At 38.4% G+C, this 19,871-nt stretch overlaps 1 protein-coding gene across 2 annotated transcripts in view; it reads left to right on the top strand.

The window, feature by feature from the left end:
• ZNF385D (zinc finger protein 385D) overlaps positions 1-19,574 on the top strand; it is an 891,886-nt gene extending 872,312 nt beyond the window's left edge. Inside the window, exons 5-8 of one of the 2 annotated variants that reach the window (XM_057738318.1) lie at positions 2,788-3,021; positions 15,585-15,763; positions 16,846-16,947; positions 19,188-19,574. In XM_057738318.1, coding sequence (XP_057594301.1) covers positions 2,788-3,021; positions 15,585-15,763; positions 16,846-16,947; positions 19,188-19,421 — 749 coding nt within the window. In that variant the 3' untranslated portion in view covers positions 19,422-19,574. The remainder of the gene's footprint in view (positions 1-2,787; positions 3,022-15,584; positions 15,764-16,845; positions 16,948-19,187) is intronic. The other variant, XM_057738317.1, reaches the window with a different exon arrangement.
• Positions 19,575-19,871: the final 297 nt, after the last annotated feature.

The raw sequence follows: 19,871 nt of genomic DNA, 5'->3' as shown, positions 1-19,871 counted from the left end.
TAATTATACCTGTCTTTAGGGTTGTCACTTGCCATAGAACAGATCATACAAGCAGCTGAGTGGTTTTAGCCCACTACTGTTTGTGATCTTACTATGGACGTCCGCAGTCATAGCCAAGAGCATCTTTTCACAACATTTTTTCCCCAAATCTTTAATCTCTTAATTCCATGAAACAGTTTGTCCTGATTCACCATATACTACTTGTGTAACCTTTGGAAATTTCCTTAACTTTTGAAATTTCTTCATATGCAAAAGTATGTGTGAAGGTTAAATGAAATTACGTATACAAAAGGTTTAACACATGAATAGGCCATTTGCTATTTATTCACAGACACTCATGCACATGCTTTCCAAGAATAAGGTCTGGTTTGCTGGGAGCAATGAATGCCTACTGGACCATCTGAAGTTGGTTGTTGTGTTTTATGCTGTATCTAGAGTCATAGAGATATTTTCTGGCTATTACCTGATATTTTAATGTTGGTACCTTAGTAGGCAAGTAAACACTAATCAAGAAGTGGGCCTTTCAGTACTTGAGGAAATAAATGTATTCTGCTATCAAAATTCGGTGTTACAGTAATTTTCTTTATTTTTCTCTAGTCATGACACTATGACTTTTTTTCTAACATGGTTGAAGGATACTCTCCATGACACTGCAGGACACTTACTTAATGGTCTTACAGCTAAATAAGTGATTAAATGTATATGAAGTGTCATGTAAAGGGAAGATCCAGATGAATTGTTTTATACAATAGCCCTCAAAATCCTATAATGGAAAAGAATCTGAAAAAGAATATATATATGTGTGTATATACATATATATACATATATACACACATATATAAGTATATATATAAATATATATTATATACACATACACCACATATATATACACATGTATGTACACATATATGTATGTATACATATACATATGTATATGTATAACTGAATCACTTTGCTGTACACCTGAAACACTGTAAATCAACTATATTTGAATAAAATTTTTAAATGAAAATTAAGTACTTAATTACTATTAAGAAAAGAGCCCATTTCTCTTAGGATTGACTAGTGTTTCTGATGCTAATTTGGGAAAGAAGCCATAACCAATCTCATCCCTATCCCCACCTCTCTCTGGATCAAAGGGAAAATTCAAGTTAAAAGGCATCATGATAACATAAACTAACAAGAAGTAAGCATTCACGGGGACAACGCTTCACTGCAGGTAGACCACTGTCCTTTACAGCCCCTGCCCACTCCATTAATCGTGGACTTTTCGGTGTGGTATTGGATGGTGACCACAGCAGCCTGTGGGATGAGAAACAATCCCAAGAGCACCTGTGGGTGGAGAGACAGCCTGGGAATATTTTGTAAATTTATTTATTTATTTATTTATTTATTATTTATTTTATTGGCTGTGTTGGGTCTTTTTTGCTGTGCGCGGGCTTTCTTTTTAGTTGCAGTGAGTGGGGGCTACTCTTCGTTGTGGTGCACGGGCTCCTCATTGCCGTGGCTTCTCTTGTTGTGGAGCACGGGCTCTAGGTGCGTGGGCTTCAGTAGTTGCAGCACATGGGCTCAATAGCTGTGGCTCCCGGACTCTAAAGTGCAGTCTCAATAGTTGTGGTGCACAGGCTTCGTTGCTCCGCGGCATGTGGGATCTTCCTGGAGCAGGGATCAAACCCGTGTTCCCTGCATTGGCAGGCAGATTCTCAACCACGGCACCACCTAGGAAGCCCTGGGAATATTTTGAATGAGAGGTTAAGAACTAGCCAGCCGGGAGGCAGCAAAAAGTAATATAAAAATAGAAAGCATAGGGCAGAGAGCTCATTTGCAATTCATTGTTGACTGTGGCAGACATTGCTGACATCATGTTAACTAGCTTATTTGGGTTGGGAGCTGTGTACACCCAAGTGAAGTTAGGACAAGGTAGTCTCGCTTTAGAGGTTGACCGCTCCAAATTAGAATCAGACTTCAAGAGCCAGAAGGGTCATAGGGTTACAGTTCATCAACACTTTCCTGGTCATCAAACTCTTGAAAGCTGTAACATTAACACAGTGTGACCAGTCTGAAAAGAGTGGCCATTGATGCTTGAATACTTTTGTGTCACAAGCTCCCTGAACACAGCCTGGTGCAGAGCATGCATTTAATTAATATGCCAGATTAGAATCTGTTTTATTTGTATACGAATAATTTTTGTGCTTGTAGAATGTACAACTCTTTGTAAATAAGGCAGTGATTTTCTCAACCTTTGATCTGGACAAAGCAATATGACATCAGGGTTCTTTTTTTTTTTTTTTCTCTATATTTTGCACAAGCCTACACAGGAGCATCAGTACCTATTTTACATATTTTTTTAATTAAAGAAAGAGATGTAGAAGGAAAAAGAGACTAAAGAAAAATGAAAATATCTTAGAAGCATTTAATTCTCCATTTTATTTTTTTTAAAGCCATTCTTGTAGAAATATACAAAGCACGATGCACTGTAAAGATTATTTTACTAAGGCCATATGTTAACAAGAGAAATTTGTGAGTATGCTTATTTACCCCATGGAAAAATGTTAAAACCTACCTGTATATATTTTCTAGAATTGTCCAAATGTGTTATATCAATAGACAAAACTATAAGTGGTCATCCATGTACATTTCCTCAGGAGATGCCTGACGCATAGTTGGCATGCAGCAGTTACTAGCTGCTCTTATCGTTAGCAGGATATAATATTAGAGATACATTTTCAAATAGGGAAAGATAATACCACTGTTTTTGCCTTTTCTTCTGTGCTATTTTGACTGCAGACAGTACCACAGGGACACCAGCAATATCAACGACGGCAACTGTGGAAACTCGCAAAAGCAGTGTTATGACAACTGAGATCACCTCTAAAGTGGAGAAAAGCCCCACGACAGCCACTGGCAATAGCTCATGTCCTTCCACAGAGACTGAGGAAGAAAAGGCAAAACGGCTTCTTTACTGTTCGCTATGCAAGGTTGCTGTCAACTCCGCCTCACAGCTGGAGGCACACAACAGTGGTGAGATGCAGCGATTTCGTTTCTGTCTCAACAGCTCTGCAATTATCTTCCTCTGAATAGATTAGATCTTTTGCAGCAGGGGACAGAGGGGTGGCGGGAAAACTAGCAATTATTACATGGAATTCATTAACCATTAAAAAGTAAAATGACAAGCAAAGTGTCATTTACATGGGGGCAAGGAAGGGTTTCCAGGGCTCCCGTGCCATGCTGTGTATGTGTTTGTGTGCAGGGATGTGTATTTGTGTTTTATAAACATTAGGAGAGACAGTAAAATATAGTTCTAAAGTATCTGCTGTGCATTTATATGATTTCTAGATTGCTATGTTACTTCCACACATTTCCTTCTAAATGAAATTTTCTAAAGTTGCATCAATAATATAGTTGCAAAATTCAGTTGTGTAACTCCATGGACTTTTGGTTAAAAACCTCTCTATTATGGTTTTCATGGCAAATAATGTTGTTTGGGCTAAATCTAGATGAGCTGAACAATTAAACATAAGAAAATGCCTCTTCTAGGCGGCCACTAAGGTATGATGTCTACATGTAATATTTTATTTATTCTTTCTGACAACCTAAAGATACTATTCCTCTGTTTTGACTGTGACTCAGAGAACACACATGACCAGTTAGGTGACAGAGCCATTCTTCAAACCCAGGTCTCTCTAACTAACACTAAGCTTTAATATAGCATAACAGAAAATACTCTTAAGCCAGGATGGAATGCTCTCCCGATATGTTTTGATTCCATCTACCTGCCCTTTCTATAGATCTATGTTTACATCTTTATCTATATTTAAACATGTTACACAGCTATATCTAAACCTATCTAACTAGATATAGAGTGTATTTATCTATATAGATTTATATAAATGTTTTATTTTTTTAAGTTTTTGTTTTTGTTTGTATTTATTTATTTATTTATTTATTTATTTATTTATGTCCTGCCTGAGATTTTAGCCAGCCTTTTGGCCCCACATCAGCTTCTCTCTAAAAGACCGGGTTCATTGCCAGGACTCTGTCAGCAATTACAATAGAAAAAGACTCATTTGTGAGTCATACCCTGAGTTAATAGCACAGCTGTGTGTTGATGGAGTCATTGACCAATCATTGTGCTGCAAGAGTAATATTCAAGTATTGATTTCAAGACTCTAAGGGAGTAATTGCAGAAGGAGGGCAATTCCTTCCGCACACATCCTCCTCCTGCAGGCAACATGAGTTGTAGTCACAGAGAGTTCATAAGTTCAGGGGCTGGGAAACACAGAATAGCATCTGGGCCCAAGTCAGAATGTATACCATTCAGATGCGCCCCTTGTTTACTCCCGAGAAGACGTTCTTCCTGGGTGCAAGATCGTTGGGAGAGCGTGGGTATCACCGCAAGTCCATTTACTTCTCAAGAATTCTGGATCATTCTGCATAGTGCCAGAGAAGCACATTGATTTTGAGGGGGGATCCGTTTTGATAGATAAACCATACTCTTTGCAGCCAGAGTTAATTTATCAAGAATTTGGATGTCCTTCTCGAATTCTGATCAGAAACATCTGATTAAGAGGCAAAAAAGGAATGACTCATTTGCTTATGTCACATTAGGTCAACATTTTCCATATTCCTATTGTATGGTCATCTCTGTGTCATGTGTCAGAATTGCCCTTGGAGCTTTAAAAACATATACATACACACACATAGATATTCATATATTTTATGTGAATGTAAAAACAATCCATATATTTATATATATAAATTCATTTATATTTATTTATATATATTTCTATATATACATATATTTCTATGTATAGATATGTATCCAGGGATTCTGATCCATTATATATCAAGGGCCTGGGAAGCTATAGTGTTTGGCAAAAGAAAATAAACCAAAACAAAAAAGCTGACAAGTGTTTTGCAGGCAGAGCCGAGAACTAGTGTAACCGTCTCATATGGGAGTGTGGTTGTCACCCTTATTTTCATCCCCTTCTAGAGGTGTCCCCTGCGAGGCTTCAGCCCAGTGGGGGTACTGCAGCCACTCCCCTTCCCTCTAAGGTGCTGCCTGGGGCTCTTGGTCCCTGTATTTCCCTTCCTGCATCAGAGATCCTCCCCTTGTGGTGTGATATGGGGAAATCCATGCAGTGATTGTAGAGGGTGAGGCTCTACACATGTCCCTCTCCTGTCAGGAGTAGGAGTGGTCCATGCAGGACTCATTGTAGGATTATTGTGACGGGTTTTAGTTTGGGTTCCATGAGAAGCAGACTCTGAGACAAGAATGTGAGGGCACATAGCTTTTAGGGGAGATGAAGGGACCAGGTTAGTGGAGTGGGAGAAGGAGACAAGGAAGGGAAGGTGGCCAGCACAGGGTGCATCACTCAGCCAGCTACCAACGTGGGCAACCTGGACCTCACCCACCAAAGCCAGTCCACTGCCCGGCTCACGCTCCTTTACACTTAAAACCTTCAAGTGGTCACATGGAATGACAGAACTGGAGTAACTCAAATTTTACAATCACACTGCTGTCATTGTTCATTTATGATGTGCTATTTACAGGAAAAATAGGTAGTACCACGGGGCATGAATTGCAGCCTCTGTGAGCGCAAAGGATTTGGAACTGCTGTGAAATGACTAGTGAAACTAAAGCTTGTAGCTGAATTTGTGTGTTTCTGGGGCTGCCTTAGAGTAGAGATTTCTACAAACTAATTTCCGTGGAGCAGATGAAGTGCTAATTTAATATGTAATAAGTCTCAATAGTAACCACCTCCATTGTTTAGAATATAGACCAATGAAATATATTTCAGGGAGGAGTCCTTATCACTGACATTATTTAGAGTTACCAGGTCATGGTCCTGGTGGAAAGCAGACCCCCTTTTAATAGTCTTTTTAATCATTGTTCTCTAATTCTCTTTAAGAACCCCCTTCCTAGCTGCACATAGAGCAGACCACAATTTCCACCCCACCCACTGCCTCCTTCACTCACCCCCACCCCATCAAGATAACTTTAAAAGACTTCTCCAATTTCTTCTTAGAGCCAGGTATGAGGAAAACTGTTAAGATTGGACTGTGTTTTTCAGGGAACCAAGTTTGAATATCAGTTTTGCTCAGAAGCACCAGGCTGCGTCTTGGGGAGATGTGTCCTTTGCATTTAAATGATAATTCTAAGTGTTTTTCTTTTTTATCCTTTTAGAAACACATCATAGACATGGAATAAGATATGTAGCGCTGATTAGAGAGTTACGCCCTTATGGTCTGTTCATGGGAAGCCAACCACCTTCAAAATGTGTTTTTCTCTTTATCTTGGAAGATGCATTTCTTAAAAAATTTTATTGGAGTATAGATGATTCACAATGTTGTGTTCGTTTCAGGTGTACAGCAAAGTGACTCAGCTATATATATATATATATTCATTCTATATATATATATTCATCATGAATATATATATATTCATTCTTTTTCATCCTCCTTTCCCACATAGGTTGTTACAGGGTATGGAGTAGAGTTCCCTGTGCGATACAGTTGCTCCTTTTTGGTTATCTGTTTTAAATACAGCAGTGTGTACATGTCAGTCTCAATCTCCTAATGGATCCCTCCCCACCACATTTCCCCTTTGGTAACCATAAGTTTGTTTTCAAAATCTGTGAGTCTGTTTCTGTTTTGTAGATAAGTACACTCGTATCATTTTTAAAAATTAAATTCTGCATATGAATGATATCATATGATATTTGTCTTTCTCTGTCTGACTTACATTACGTGATTCACAAAACAGTCTAAGAATGCTTGAAACATCTTAAGAGGACATACTCTTTTCAAGAGATCTGGCAGCCTCCTTTTATTTGTGTGTTATGAACATAGATATTATAAAAGATATCTTTTGTCTTTTTCTTTAAAGAAACCCCCCCAAACACCCTATTAGGTAATGCTTTTCTTAGCTATTTTTGATGATTTTTCTCTACATAATTGAAATAAACTTTGAAATAGTTTATAATTAGCCCTCCTAACTAATTGGGGCAGATTTTCTGGTAATGACTTAAAGTGGTAACATTTGATCATTTTCACTAAGCTCATTCCAGCATTTCCGTCCCTACACAGAGCTTATTCTGTCCCTCACTAAGTTTTAATATATAGAAAAGACATGTTATCAAAGGATGGACTTGACTACATTTCAAAATGCTTAGGGATTTCTAAATTTTTGCCTAAACACAAAAGCAATGTAAAGAAGGAGAAAGAGAAGATTGACTAAAATTTCTTGAGTATGTGGGTGTGCAAAAAATTATCCTTAAGACAAAAAATGTATCTAATACAACACTTCAATAGAGCAGATAGTTCTTTTTTTCTATAGCTAAAGACATTGAGTCACAAGTAAGTTAACAGTACACAGCTGGTGGAGGCAAACTCTGACTTACACCATTTCAGAGCCTGAGCTCATAACTCTCTTTACAGATATTTGTTTGCTAATATTAATTTCTTATACTTTATTAATATCTAATACTTTGCTAATCTTCACTGATCATCTACCATGTGTTGGGCCCTGAGAATGCAAATTTGAACAAAACCCTGCAGTTGCCTTCAAAAAGCCCGGGTCTAGTTTGTACCTCCATGTTCAGGAAGAGAATATGTAAAGATGTGTTTCATCCAGAGATCTGTCATTTCATGTTCAAGTGAAAAACTCATTTAATCCAGTCAGCGGCTGTCCATGTTCAGGATCTTATTATTATTATGGCCCAAAGAGTATCTGCCAGTCCTCTTCAGCATCTTCTAGGGTAATGGTAAAACTTCAGTTGGTTGGAAAATACATATAGAGACACTTCCTATCACAAGTCTGCTGTTGTGCCTTCTTTAAACTTTCTACAGATGAGTTAAAAACCAATTCAGCCCCATGGTCCTTCCTAGAGTACGTCCCCTACATATGAACAAGTTCTGCTCCAAGAGCATGCTTATTTGTAAGTCCAATTTCTCCATAAATCCAACAAAGTCAACCGCGGTACCCAACTAACACAATCGGCTCTATAGTACTGTACTGTAACAGGTTTATAATACTTTTCACAGAAATGATACACAAAGTAAACGTTTTTAATCTTACAGTACAGTACCTTGAAAAGTACAGTAGTGCAGTCCAACGGCTGTCCTACAGGGGCTGGCATCGAGTGGACAAGCAAGAAGAGGTACTGACTGGGGGAGGGAGAGGAGGTGGGAAATGGTAGAGCTGAAGGATGGTCAGCAACAGGAGACGGAGGGCGAGCTGCAGTTTCACTCACACCCCACGTGGACGGCACAGGTTCTGGTTCCTTGCTGGATTCAATTCTACCTACCCTCTTGAAAAAACGATCCAGTGATGTCTGGGAGATAGTTCTTTTTTTTTCATCCTAGGTCACACGGTAGCCCTGGATTGCATTCTGAACCTCCGTGTGCCATCCTACATCCGGGTCTGTGCCCCAAAAACTAACAGTGCCTCCTCAAATGAAAAAAATCCCCTTGCCATTTCCTACGTCGTGAATCTTTTCGGTTCTTCAGTTACTTCTTCCTCTTGTCTCTCTTTGTCCTTTCTCTGGGCCTCCAATTCCATCGGGTCTTCATTAGTAAGCTCCTTGTGGGAGTTTGGTGTTATAAGAATGAGTGATGTCTACCATCTTCTCACCTCGCTCCACTCTCTCAATTATTTTCATTTTTGTTGCCATTGTTATCGCTTGGTGCTTCTTAGCAGTACCGGCTACATCACCACTGCTTTTACACTTGCTTCTGGACATCCTGGGCTTGAAATAAAGATAGTGTACTACTGAACTGTATACAGTACTGTAAAGTACACAAAAGCACTTGTAGAGGATTCACGCACATGACAATATATGCCGGACACGTGAACTAACTTATGTGATTGGATATGTAAACACATTTGCATCTTTGAAAGTTTGTAACTTAGCAGTTTGTATGTAGGGAACGTACTGTATTTTGCATGTTCACGCAGGGCATACTTGAGTACGAGAGCTGTACTGTCTAATATGGTAACCACTAGTCTTAGGTGACTATTTAAATTTATTACCAATTCAGTTGCAGTTTCAGTAACTTCATATCAAGTGCTCAAGGGTGTCTGTGACTAAAGGCCACCATATTGGCATGTACAGATGGAGAACATTTCCATCGCTAGAAAAGCTTCTATCAGACAGTGTACTGGAAATACGATTCATAAGTAATGTACTTAGGGGATTGCAATATGGGTGATTTGGGATACATTACCTAATAAAAGAATTTTATGTAGGTGTGAGCATTCAGCGTTTAGTTATTTCATGTTTGGTAACATCTCATGGATACACAGCCCGAATGAGTGACTACTTCAGAGTTGTGTCAAGATGCATTTTCTCACTTGTACTTTTATGTGCTCTTCTTTTTAAGAGTGGTTTCATGCTCAAACCAAGTAGAATGTTCAACCTACATTATTTTTCCTACTTGAGCCCATTATAAAGTCACTGATATTTAAAACATTTCAGAAAGTTTACACATGAGACTGTGTCCCTACTGAGGGCATACAACTTGAAGGTGAAAAGTAGGCAGGCTTTTGCTTTTCACCTTATACTTGTCTGTGCTCTTTGAATTTTCTAACAAGAGTAAGTGTTACTTTCATTTAAAAAAGTAAAACTAAACCAGTTACACAAAAAGTAAAGAAAGCCACTGCTTTCATAAGTACCTAAGACAACATTGTATCTGTTATACTCTAAGAATTTCTCCATTTATTGAATGTTTATTATGTGAAAACCTTTTGGCTAGGCTCTCTTGAGTAATGGGTATAAAAGCAATGTGGCATTTTTCCATGCTCTTAAGGGCTTTGTTTCTAAGGAGATGAGACAGGTGCACAAAAGGATTGTTAAATGCATGTCTAAAGCAGCAAGGGAAAGCCTCCTTGTTCCCTGTAGTCCATCATTATGGATAAAAGAGACTTTCTGGATGCCTGAAAATTCTCCATCATGGAGATGGATTCCCCATCATAGATCCCCTTGTTTATCTCCTCATGAAGCCCAGCCAGTGCTCCGCCCACTGGCCCCCAGGGTCGGCAGAGCTTTCCCGAGTTGTCTTTGGACACCCGGTCCATCTCCACAAGTGCTGTGTGACTTGGCTCGCATCCTGTTCCCACTTCATAACTCTTCCTCGGAGGCCTTTCTGATGCTAAAAGCAAAGTTCTCCTTTCCTCTATTTTAGGCTCTTGTTTTCCTTGTCTCTACTTTCACCTCTGCAATTTGGACTTGTAATGCATTACTGATGAATCAGAAAATTACTCTGGACCAGGGAGCTAACAGAAATAGCACATTTTTTTACTCACTTGGGGTATTCCCTTGGTCACCTGATACCACGGATGCCATTCTAGCTGCATAATGTTTGTTGATATGCTGACAAAGTAAACCAAAATTTTCCTGTCAAAGACAAAATGAAATTAAGATTAACATGGAAAATATATAGTATATAGGAGGTCAGGGTAATAAAAGGTTAACTTGACATTTAGAGGATGAAAAAAAGAGAGAGAACATGGAGGCTTTTGATGCCAATTATACAGTTCAGGTGTGGAGATTCAAGATGACTCTTTTTCCTTAGGACACACAAGCTTTGGACTGTAATGCCATTATACTGAATGTTATAAATTAACACATCAAAAAACACCTTTGCACTTTGCTCTTTGTATGGAGATTGACCACCTTCCTGCGCAGGTATCTGTAAGCTGAATCATCGTGAATTTGCCAGTGAGAAGGTATAAACTATCACTGGCAGTCATGCGGGTTTGCTAAGGATCTAGTCTAACGCCACTACATCTCATCTCATGGGCATTCTAGAAAATTGAACTTTTAGGTATTGAAATTTATTTTAGAGAAGAGTGAATTTTGCAGACTCTACCAGGATACATTTCCCAATAAAATGAATCCCTCTGAAACTCCCTTTGTACTGTTTAGACAGTCAATTTGGTAGCTTGAATCGAGGCTTTAAAATAGTTTGTCCCTATTATACTCCTTATGAAAATCTATCCTAAAGAAACAACCTTAGGATAGATTTTAAAAGACTAACGAGTAGGATGTTCATTACAAAATAATTACATAGGGGAAAAAAGAAAATAATACAAATGTCTAATATTAGATAAGTGGTTAAATATATAGCATTCATGTATTATAAGCCTATGCTGTCATTAAAAATCATGTGCATTTTTAAAAGTATATATAATTCCAGGGAAAGTTCTATTACAAAGTTGCTTTATCTCAGTTATCCAAACTTTTGTAAAATACACATACACAAATAGAAAATAAAAGACTGTACATGATGACCACCATTAATATTTTGATATGCCTCTCCTTGGTGGAATTATGGTTATTTTTTCCATTTTAAAGAAATTTCCCCAATTTTCCTAATGAATGATTGATGTAATTTTAAAAAGCCCTTTGCCAGTTTTCCTGCTCATCTATCTCTCCTTTACACCAGTACCTAACCTAAAAGCCATCTAAAAAAAGGGAAGTTGTAAAGATGATGGGGAATTAAAGGGAAGGCTAGCCTCTGTTCACTCCGCACCACATATTATTTTGATTTTTTCAGATACAGTGTCTTGACCTAAGGCCATCAAAAACAAACAAATGAGAAAAGCAAACAAAATCAGTATTTCTAGGAGCATTATGACTTGCTGGATTTAAACTGTGGTTGGAGAATGGTTTCACATTTCGGGAATCATGGAAGCTTCAAATGAAGGTCGTTGGCAGTGTCAGCCTTTTAAAAGGGATGGGAAGAAAATAGTCCGTTTAAAGTACAAAAGCAGCTTTGTGAGGGCCCTGCTGTGCAATCACAGGGGGCCCCTAGAGCCTTTCAAGATATTTACACATACATGTTGAAACTGGAGGTGATCAAATTGGCCATCACAAAGCCACTGCCTTCCATAGGAGCATCCTGGTTCTGGCTACTCTGCTGAGCAGAAAAGAGCATTACCAGAAAAAAAGGGGAAGGGGGATCTGAAAGAATGAAATTAAAATATGAATTTAGAAAAGATTACATTAACAAAATAGAAAAATTAAAGGTGCTATGAGAGATTTCCCGTGTAACTGGAATTCAGCTCGCTCAGACATCCTTAGTGGATTTCAAGCTACATCCCCATAGCTCTAGGGACTTAGTTAGAAATGCACTTTCTACCTGCCAGTAACTTCAAATAGTGTTTGCTTTGTGAGCTGGGCTTAACCTTTAACCTTAACTTAACCTTTCTGAGTCTCAGTTTGTTGTCTCTAAAATGGGCATGATAATAGCACCTAACTCATAGGGTGGCTGTGAGCAGGTAAATAATTTATCACAATACGTGCAGTGTTTAAAAAATAAGTATGAGTTCTCCTAATAATCACTATTTTTAGATTATTCGTGCACATTTGATCTCTCAAAATGTAAATGTTTGAAAATTAAGAGTACAATCGTCCCTTAATTGTAGCTGTACTTGGAGGAAATGCAGCTACCTTTACAGTCTATTCAAACTTTAAGATCTTATAAAACAATCTAATAGTTATTTAACTGTGACTGACAAGCTGCTACTAGATGCAGTAGGTTACATTGCACAAAAATTCCACTCTATTTGACAATGAATAGTAACCCCAGAGTCAAAGCTATTAGCTGAAGTTTTTCACCCAGTCTTGGCACAGTTTTAACCATATGTGTTTGGGTGGGAGTGTGTGTGTGTGTGTGTGTGTGTGTGTGTAAGGCATGCATGAGTGGATATATATTTTTTAAATTATTTTGTGGGTGGGGGGAGGTGCTGCGTTGGGTCTTTCTTGCTGTGTGCAGGCTTTCTCTAGTTGGGGCGAGTGGGAGCTACTCTTTGCTTGGGCTTCTCATTGTGGTGGCTTCTCTTGTTGCAGAGCATGGGCTCTAGGCGTGTGGGCTTCAGTAGTTGTAGCACGTGGGCTTCAGTAGTTGTGGCTTTCAGGCTCTAGAGAGCAGGCTCAGTAGTTGTGGCCCACAGGTTTAGTTGCTCCATGGCATGTGGGATCTGCCCAGAGCAGGGATTGAACGCACATCCCCTGCATTGACAGGCGGCTTCTTAACCACTGCACCACCAGGGAAGTCCCGAGTGGATATATTTAACTTTCCTATCTTTACTAGCTTTTGTGGAGAGACCACACTGAAATGATAATGCTGAAATAAAAATGCTCTGATTTTTCTAAGAGGTTGGGTATTCCTCCAATGTTCACATATCTTCTGTTTCTTTTCTTTCCCTAGGGACAGGACATAGCTGGGTCATAGCTTGCCAGATATGTTATGGGGCAAGTTTTGTTTTCTGGACCTTTACCTACTGTTGCTAAACCCCTACTATTGGGAGCAAATCTTATGAATTTCTTCTCCTCCCCCTAACCCATCTGACACTCAATCCTGAGGCAAGCCACCCAGGCCTGACATTTTTTTCCTCCCAGGCAATATAAAGTACTTCCGTATCAGTGAATAGGTAGAAACGGTTTTCTGATCCATTCTGGTTGCAGCTATCAGACGCTGGCTCAAATCACATAAGATATTAACCAGAGTAAGTCAAGAGGCCATCAAGAAAGTCAGGATGAGAATGTGTCTCCTACTGACTGCTGCTCAGACATTCCTAAGCCACACTGACCCCAGGAATGCTTCTCAGTTGGACTATACAGGTTGCATGGGAAAAAAAATATTTTGATAAAATTACCTGTTTGGATAGAGAAGGTTGGATAATCCTCTACTCACACAGTGACACAAAAGCTTCTAATCTGTGGGAAGATGGCATAAATGAAAAAGCGCAAAATAATGTGTGTATATGTATGCGTGTGTATATATATATACTCACTCATTCATACATTCATTGTATATGTATGTGTGTATGTGTACATGTATTGCTCCCCAGAACATTGCTTGCCCTGCTCTCATTTATGGCATCTTCATACAAAGTAGAAAGCTTTGGGTCACTATATTGCAGGGGACATAGGTGAGAGAGAACCCAGGGGCAGCCTCACTGCCACCACCACCACCTGGTGGTCCCTGACTCGGTATTTCAGCCCTCCAGTCTTCTCACAAGATAGTGACTTCTTTCGCGTTCCTTAATATGTTGAGATGTGAACATTTTCATCGCTGTGCATAAGAATATGAGATTCAAAGTTGGGAATCTAAGCTGTGAACATATGCGTTTTTTAAATATTGGACTCAGTAGCGTTAGCATCATTTTGCAAGAGAGAAACTTATGGCTCTAAACCTGTTTCATGCATTCATTGCCTCTTATTGACCACGCTGCTGAGGGACAGCAAGCTGGAAAGCCCTCAACATCTTTTCTTCACTGATATAGAATGGTTCTGAGAGGCTGGTCCAAGAACCAGAAGTTAAGAATCTCTTTTTTACTATGCCTCCAGAACTGATAACAATCTAATAAATACAATTAATATGGTGAAACCACTAAATCAGAATTTAAAAAAACTAGAATGGCAGAAAGGGCATGAATGATTACAAGAGAAAACTTCATAGCAAAAACACATGGCTAAATGAGAAAAGTAAAGAATACTTATCAATTCCAAGAAGAAGGAAATTGTGAGCAAAATTTTTGAGAGAAATTTGCCATCCTGAATTTTAATGTTTTAAAAAAAGCAAATATTGATAAGTAGAGTGACATTAGTTACGTGGGACGGTGCAAAGATGTGGCTGCTTTAATAAAAGAAAGCATTTCTTTAGAGTGTATCCGCTTAGCTAGTGAATTCCCCCATTTTTCAGTCATTTGTTTACATACAAAATTGACACGTACATACTACTGTGTTTAAAATAGACAACCAACAAGGACCTACTGTATATATAGCACAGGAAATTCTGCTCAATATTCTGTAATAAATTAAATGGGAAAAGAATTTGAAAAAGAATAGATATATGTGTAACTGAATCACTGTGCTGTACACCTGAAACTAACACAACCTTGTTAATCAGCTATGCTCCAATATAAAATAAAATTTTTTTCAAAGTTAGGAAAATTGGGCTAATAAAAAAAGAAATTTCATAGCCACTCAGTTTGAATTTTACTGTTCTAATAGGGCTTTTTTTTTCCCCCAGAATCATCTAGCTGTCTATACCATTACTCTCCCTCTCTGAACCTAAACCACATAGCCAGAAAGGCTTGTTTGTATTCTGTTTAGAAAGTGGGTATTTAATTAGTGCCACTTCTGTAAACACACCATGTTTAAACTGATTACATTTGTTTCAGTTCACCTCCAACTATACCTGTAGCAACTAAATCACTCTTCCTCATCAGCTATCATGTACGTCTTATTAACATTAAGAGGAAAAGAAACAAAGTCACACCCATTTAACTTCACCTTAGGACTTTTGAGTTTAGTGCCTGTATTGATGGTACTTATTTGTAACAGGGGACGTTATAAAAAAGAAGAGTAATTAAGTAATGTTATATAAGGTGGTCAGAGCACATTGTTATAGTTTTCTATGTCATAAGCATATTTCAAGCGTAATCCTTGGAAGAACTGCAGTCAAACTCAGCATCACATCATGTTGTGTTATTGTATCATTTCTTGGAGAGGATTACTAGCTAAGATTTTCCTCCTCTTTTTTCTTTCTTTTTTTCTAAATATTCCCGGCAGGTACTAAGCACAAAACGATGCTAGAAGCTCGGAATGGAAGTGGGACTATCAAAGCCTTCCCTAGGGTAGGTGTGAAAGGCAAAGGACCAGTGAATAAGGGGAATACAGGCCTGCAAAACAAAACGTTTCACTGTGAAATCTGTGATGTGCATGTCAACTCGGAAACACAACTTAAACAGGTAGGCGGTACCCATTCTGAAGTGAAAACAGATGGGGGTGACCCTTATAAGCAGAATGTGTACTTCCTCTGTTCCCTTTCTTTTCTGTTTTTCTCTCCCATCCATCCATCCATCCATCCATCCATCCATCCATCCATCCATCCATGCATCCATGCATCCATCCATCTATCCACTTAGCTTCTTATTTACTCTCCTTATTTATTTATGCATATTTTGGTGCTTAAACGTATACTGAAATGTAATGGCTCCTAAGATCTTTCCGAAATCATCTGAAGTGAGTCTGTGCTATTCTTATATATGAAGAGTGGGAGGAAAAGGAGTAGTAGATCTTTTCTTTACCAGGTTTCCCACTCAAAAGTGTTGATTTTCTTTAAAGGTCAAATTGTGATGTTCCATTTTTACTTGTTTAGATATTTACATGCTACCACTAATTTTATACTGTGCTCTTCTTTTATTTTACATCCTTTATTACATGGTGGTGTACTGTATTTCTAAATCCTGCAGCCACCTGCTAACGGGATGACTAATCTTGTTGCTTTCACTTTTACTCTGAATAGCCTTCCGAAGAGATCAGTTCTACGTTGCTAGTTGAGGTCCCAGCCCTCATACTGTGTTGTGTCTTATATGCATCTGTACATTCTTGCACTGATTTTTATGCACCTTAGTTATTTATCTTTAGAATTTAAGGGGTTGACATTTGGCTGTACAAATGTGAGGGTAAATATTAGTATGGAAATAAATTCATGCCTGCCTGGCCATCTTTGTTTATTTGCGCATAAAATTCCTTCAGACATTTCTTTCCTTTGTAAATGTCCCTAAAACAAAATCTGGGCGGTGATAAGGAGAAAGGCTGGCACAAAGAAGATCCCGCTGTTTGTTAAAAATAGACTAAAAGGGCTAGCATAAATGTATCTCTCCTCAAGGCACCAGCATCCAAGGACAAACATGCATGCTTTTTTATTTTTGTCTTTCTGCAACTTGCATGAAATAATTAATGACCTTCCCCAGGTTAACACAATATTTATGAGGGGTTTGGGGGATGATTTTCTTTTAAAGCTGTCATTTTTAATTGCTTTTAATAGCACATTAGCAGTAGAAGGCACAAAGACAGAGCTGCTGGGAAGCCCCCGAAACCGAAATACAGTCCTTACAACAAACTGCAGAAGGCAACACATCCGCTGGGGGTAAGTGTCCTTTTTGCTTGCCAATAGAGAGTAGCCTTTCATGTCCCGCAGTCTGCTCCTGAACTTGTTTTTTTCTTTTTTTTTTGTCAGTTACTAAGTGAGATAAACAGAAGATACCCAAGTAAAGACAAACAATTTATTTGAAAGTCCAACCGCTACACCCCCAACAGAATCACTGGTTTCATGAGTCATTTGGGTGTTTTGTCACCATTCACCAAAGTCCCACATCTTATCTTTTTAGTTGGGCTCAGGTTTACAATACAGCATGGGGATGGGAGGAAAACCAAACTCTTTTGAGTCAGGTAGGTAATCACATGAAATCTGGAGTTGAGGTTCGTGGATATTCTTAGGAAAGGTCCATGAAAAACCAGTTCTTGCATCTCCTTTCTAAGATCTTCAAGAGACAAAGCATCGGTATTGTTGATTCCCTCAACAGTTTTGGATTTTGAATAACACAATCTGGAAGGCATGACTCATTTTTCAAAAATTGCTCACCTAAGGACACTATCTAAGCATCCTTTCCCACCTAAGGCCTGGGAAATACTTCCTGACATGCTGTCTTGCCGTTACCCCAAATGTGCTTTTTAGATTGGTAAACATATTAGTACTGGAGTCCTGACCTAGAATTTTTGTAGAGTTTTAGGGGAAATCTGTAAACTTCCTGACATCTTAAGCTAATTATTTATAAGCATATGCTTTTTTTCTGGTTGAAATGACGATAGCTTACATCTGAGAGACCCAGGGCTCTGCATGGTTAAGCTGTAATAAACCATAACTGTGTATATAAAAAAAATTAAGATGAAGAACAATTGATCTACAGTATGTGCTGAATTATGCATTTTGAAATCTGTTTTCTTCAAAATAGATCTTATTAATAATCAGTGCTCTTGTGTGCTGCTGACACGTGAGAATACAGTTAAAGGAAAACTGCAATCATCTATTACGAGACCTCAGAATGAGTTGCCCCAATTAATTTAGTAGCATCACCCATTTTTATGCAAATAAAGTCACTTTACTCTTTTGCACAGAATCAGTTTTAGCTGCATTGAGAGGCTGTGAATTCTGCACGGAGCTGATATTTCAGCACCACTAGTCATAACCTGAGTGCTATTTCTGACCCACATAGATGCAGCTTTCAACAATCAAGTGAATGGTTTTTAAATAAACAGAGAAGTCAGATTGTGTTACTGTTAGCTTCCAAAACCTCCCGCTTAACTATTACTGTTATTGTTTCCATAAATGGGACCATTTCCTTCCAGAGAACAGCCCTCTTACTAATGCTGCTAGTCAGAGAATGAACTGATTTTGTAGAGGAGGTTTCAGAGAATGTTGCTACCAATGAAAGCAAAACATGTCACACTTTTGGGAGAGAGAATTTTTCTTTGCTTCTTTAGTGAAAGTGGGATTTTCTTATTTTTATGTCTCTTGATTGGTACCTCACACCTTGTTATACTCCTCACGTAACATACCTGCATAGTCTTATAGTAACTGACAGCATTAATAATCTCTCTTTAAAAATGTCTATTCCCAGGACTTCCCTGGTGGGCCAGTGGTTAAGACTCTGTGCTTCCACTGCAGGGGGCTTGCGTTTGATCCTGGTCAGGAAACTAAGATCCCGCATGCCGAGTGGCCAAAAAAATAAAATAAAATAAAATAAAAAATAAAAACAAAAATAAATTTTAAAAAATGTTTATTCCCTTCTAATTAAAATGTGTGTAAAGAGTGGGGTAAAAAAATTTACTGTTGTTTTTCAAGATGAATACTTTCCTCAGGAAGTATATTTACCACAAAAAATAAAATAAAGTACTTTCCTGGAGTACTTTTCTGGAGGACTTTTCAGCATCCTAGCTCAAGCCATTTTCTGGGATCTTCCAGTTCTTCCAAAAGGAAAGATGTTCTACACTTTCCACTATTTTCTTAAATTTATGTTATTGAAGCATATTTGATTTACAAAGTTGTGTTACTTTCTGCTGTATAGCAAAGCGATTCAGTTATGTATATGTGTGTGTGTGTGTGTATATATATATATATTCTTTTTCATGTTCTTTTCCATTATGGTTTATCCCACGATACTGAATATAGTTTCCCACATCCCGTAATTTTTATTGTCAGTTCCCAGGTGTGAGTTTATCTTTGTAATTTTTGACTGTTATATTTTAAAAGCTCCTCACCATTATGGATTCTCAGTGTAGACTCCAAGACTTTTGTTCATCTACTCTTTTGCTTTCTCTCCTTTGCAGGTAAAATTAGTATTTTCAAAAGAACCTTCAAAGCCATTGGCTCCACGAATTCTACCAAACCCGCTGGCAGCCGCGGCGGCTGCTGCAGCAGTAGCAGTGAATTCCCCCTTCAGCCTCCGCACTGCTCCAGCGGCCACACTGTTCCAGACTTCTGCACTTCCTTCAGCCCTCCTGCGGCCAGCTCCTGGACCCATTCGGACCGCCCACACTCCTGTCCTGTTTGCTCCTTACTGAATTCTGAATGGGAGTAACTGTACTGCAATAATTTTTCAAAAAACACAAAACAAAAAGAGAACTATGCAGTGTTTATTTATAGTTTAAAGTATATCTGAAGAGCCAGGACTTTTGATAGTGAATTGAAAAGATTATTAAAAAAAAAAAAAAAAAAAGGGCGGTTTGGGGGCGGGAGGGAGGGGTGGTATTTTCTCCAAATTAAAGCATTCCTCTTGAACATTGAGTGTTTTAGAAGTGATCTCCAGCATTGACTTGTAGTGGTATCTAGAACTTCTGAAGCCTTTGTGACTGCTTTTGGGCACTTGTTTTATCCCCCGCATTGTCTTTCCTGCTTTATGAGACAACTATACATTGTCTAAGGGCATTAACTGGTTCCAATGTATATATAATAATTTACTCTGTAGATTAAAATAATACAAAAAAAAAGGGAAAAAAAAAACCACAAAAAGC

The sequence above is a fragment of the Hippopotamus amphibius genome, chromosome 6 (assembly GCF_030028045.1).
Source record: "Hippopotamus amphibius kiboko isolate mHipAmp2 chromosome 6, mHipAmp2.hap2, whole genome shotgun sequence".
Lineage (NCBI taxonomy): Eukaryota > Metazoa > Chordata > Mammalia > Artiodactyla > Hippopotamidae > Hippopotamus > Hippopotamus amphibius.
This window is presented reverse-complemented; position numbering and strand designations above follow the sequence as displayed.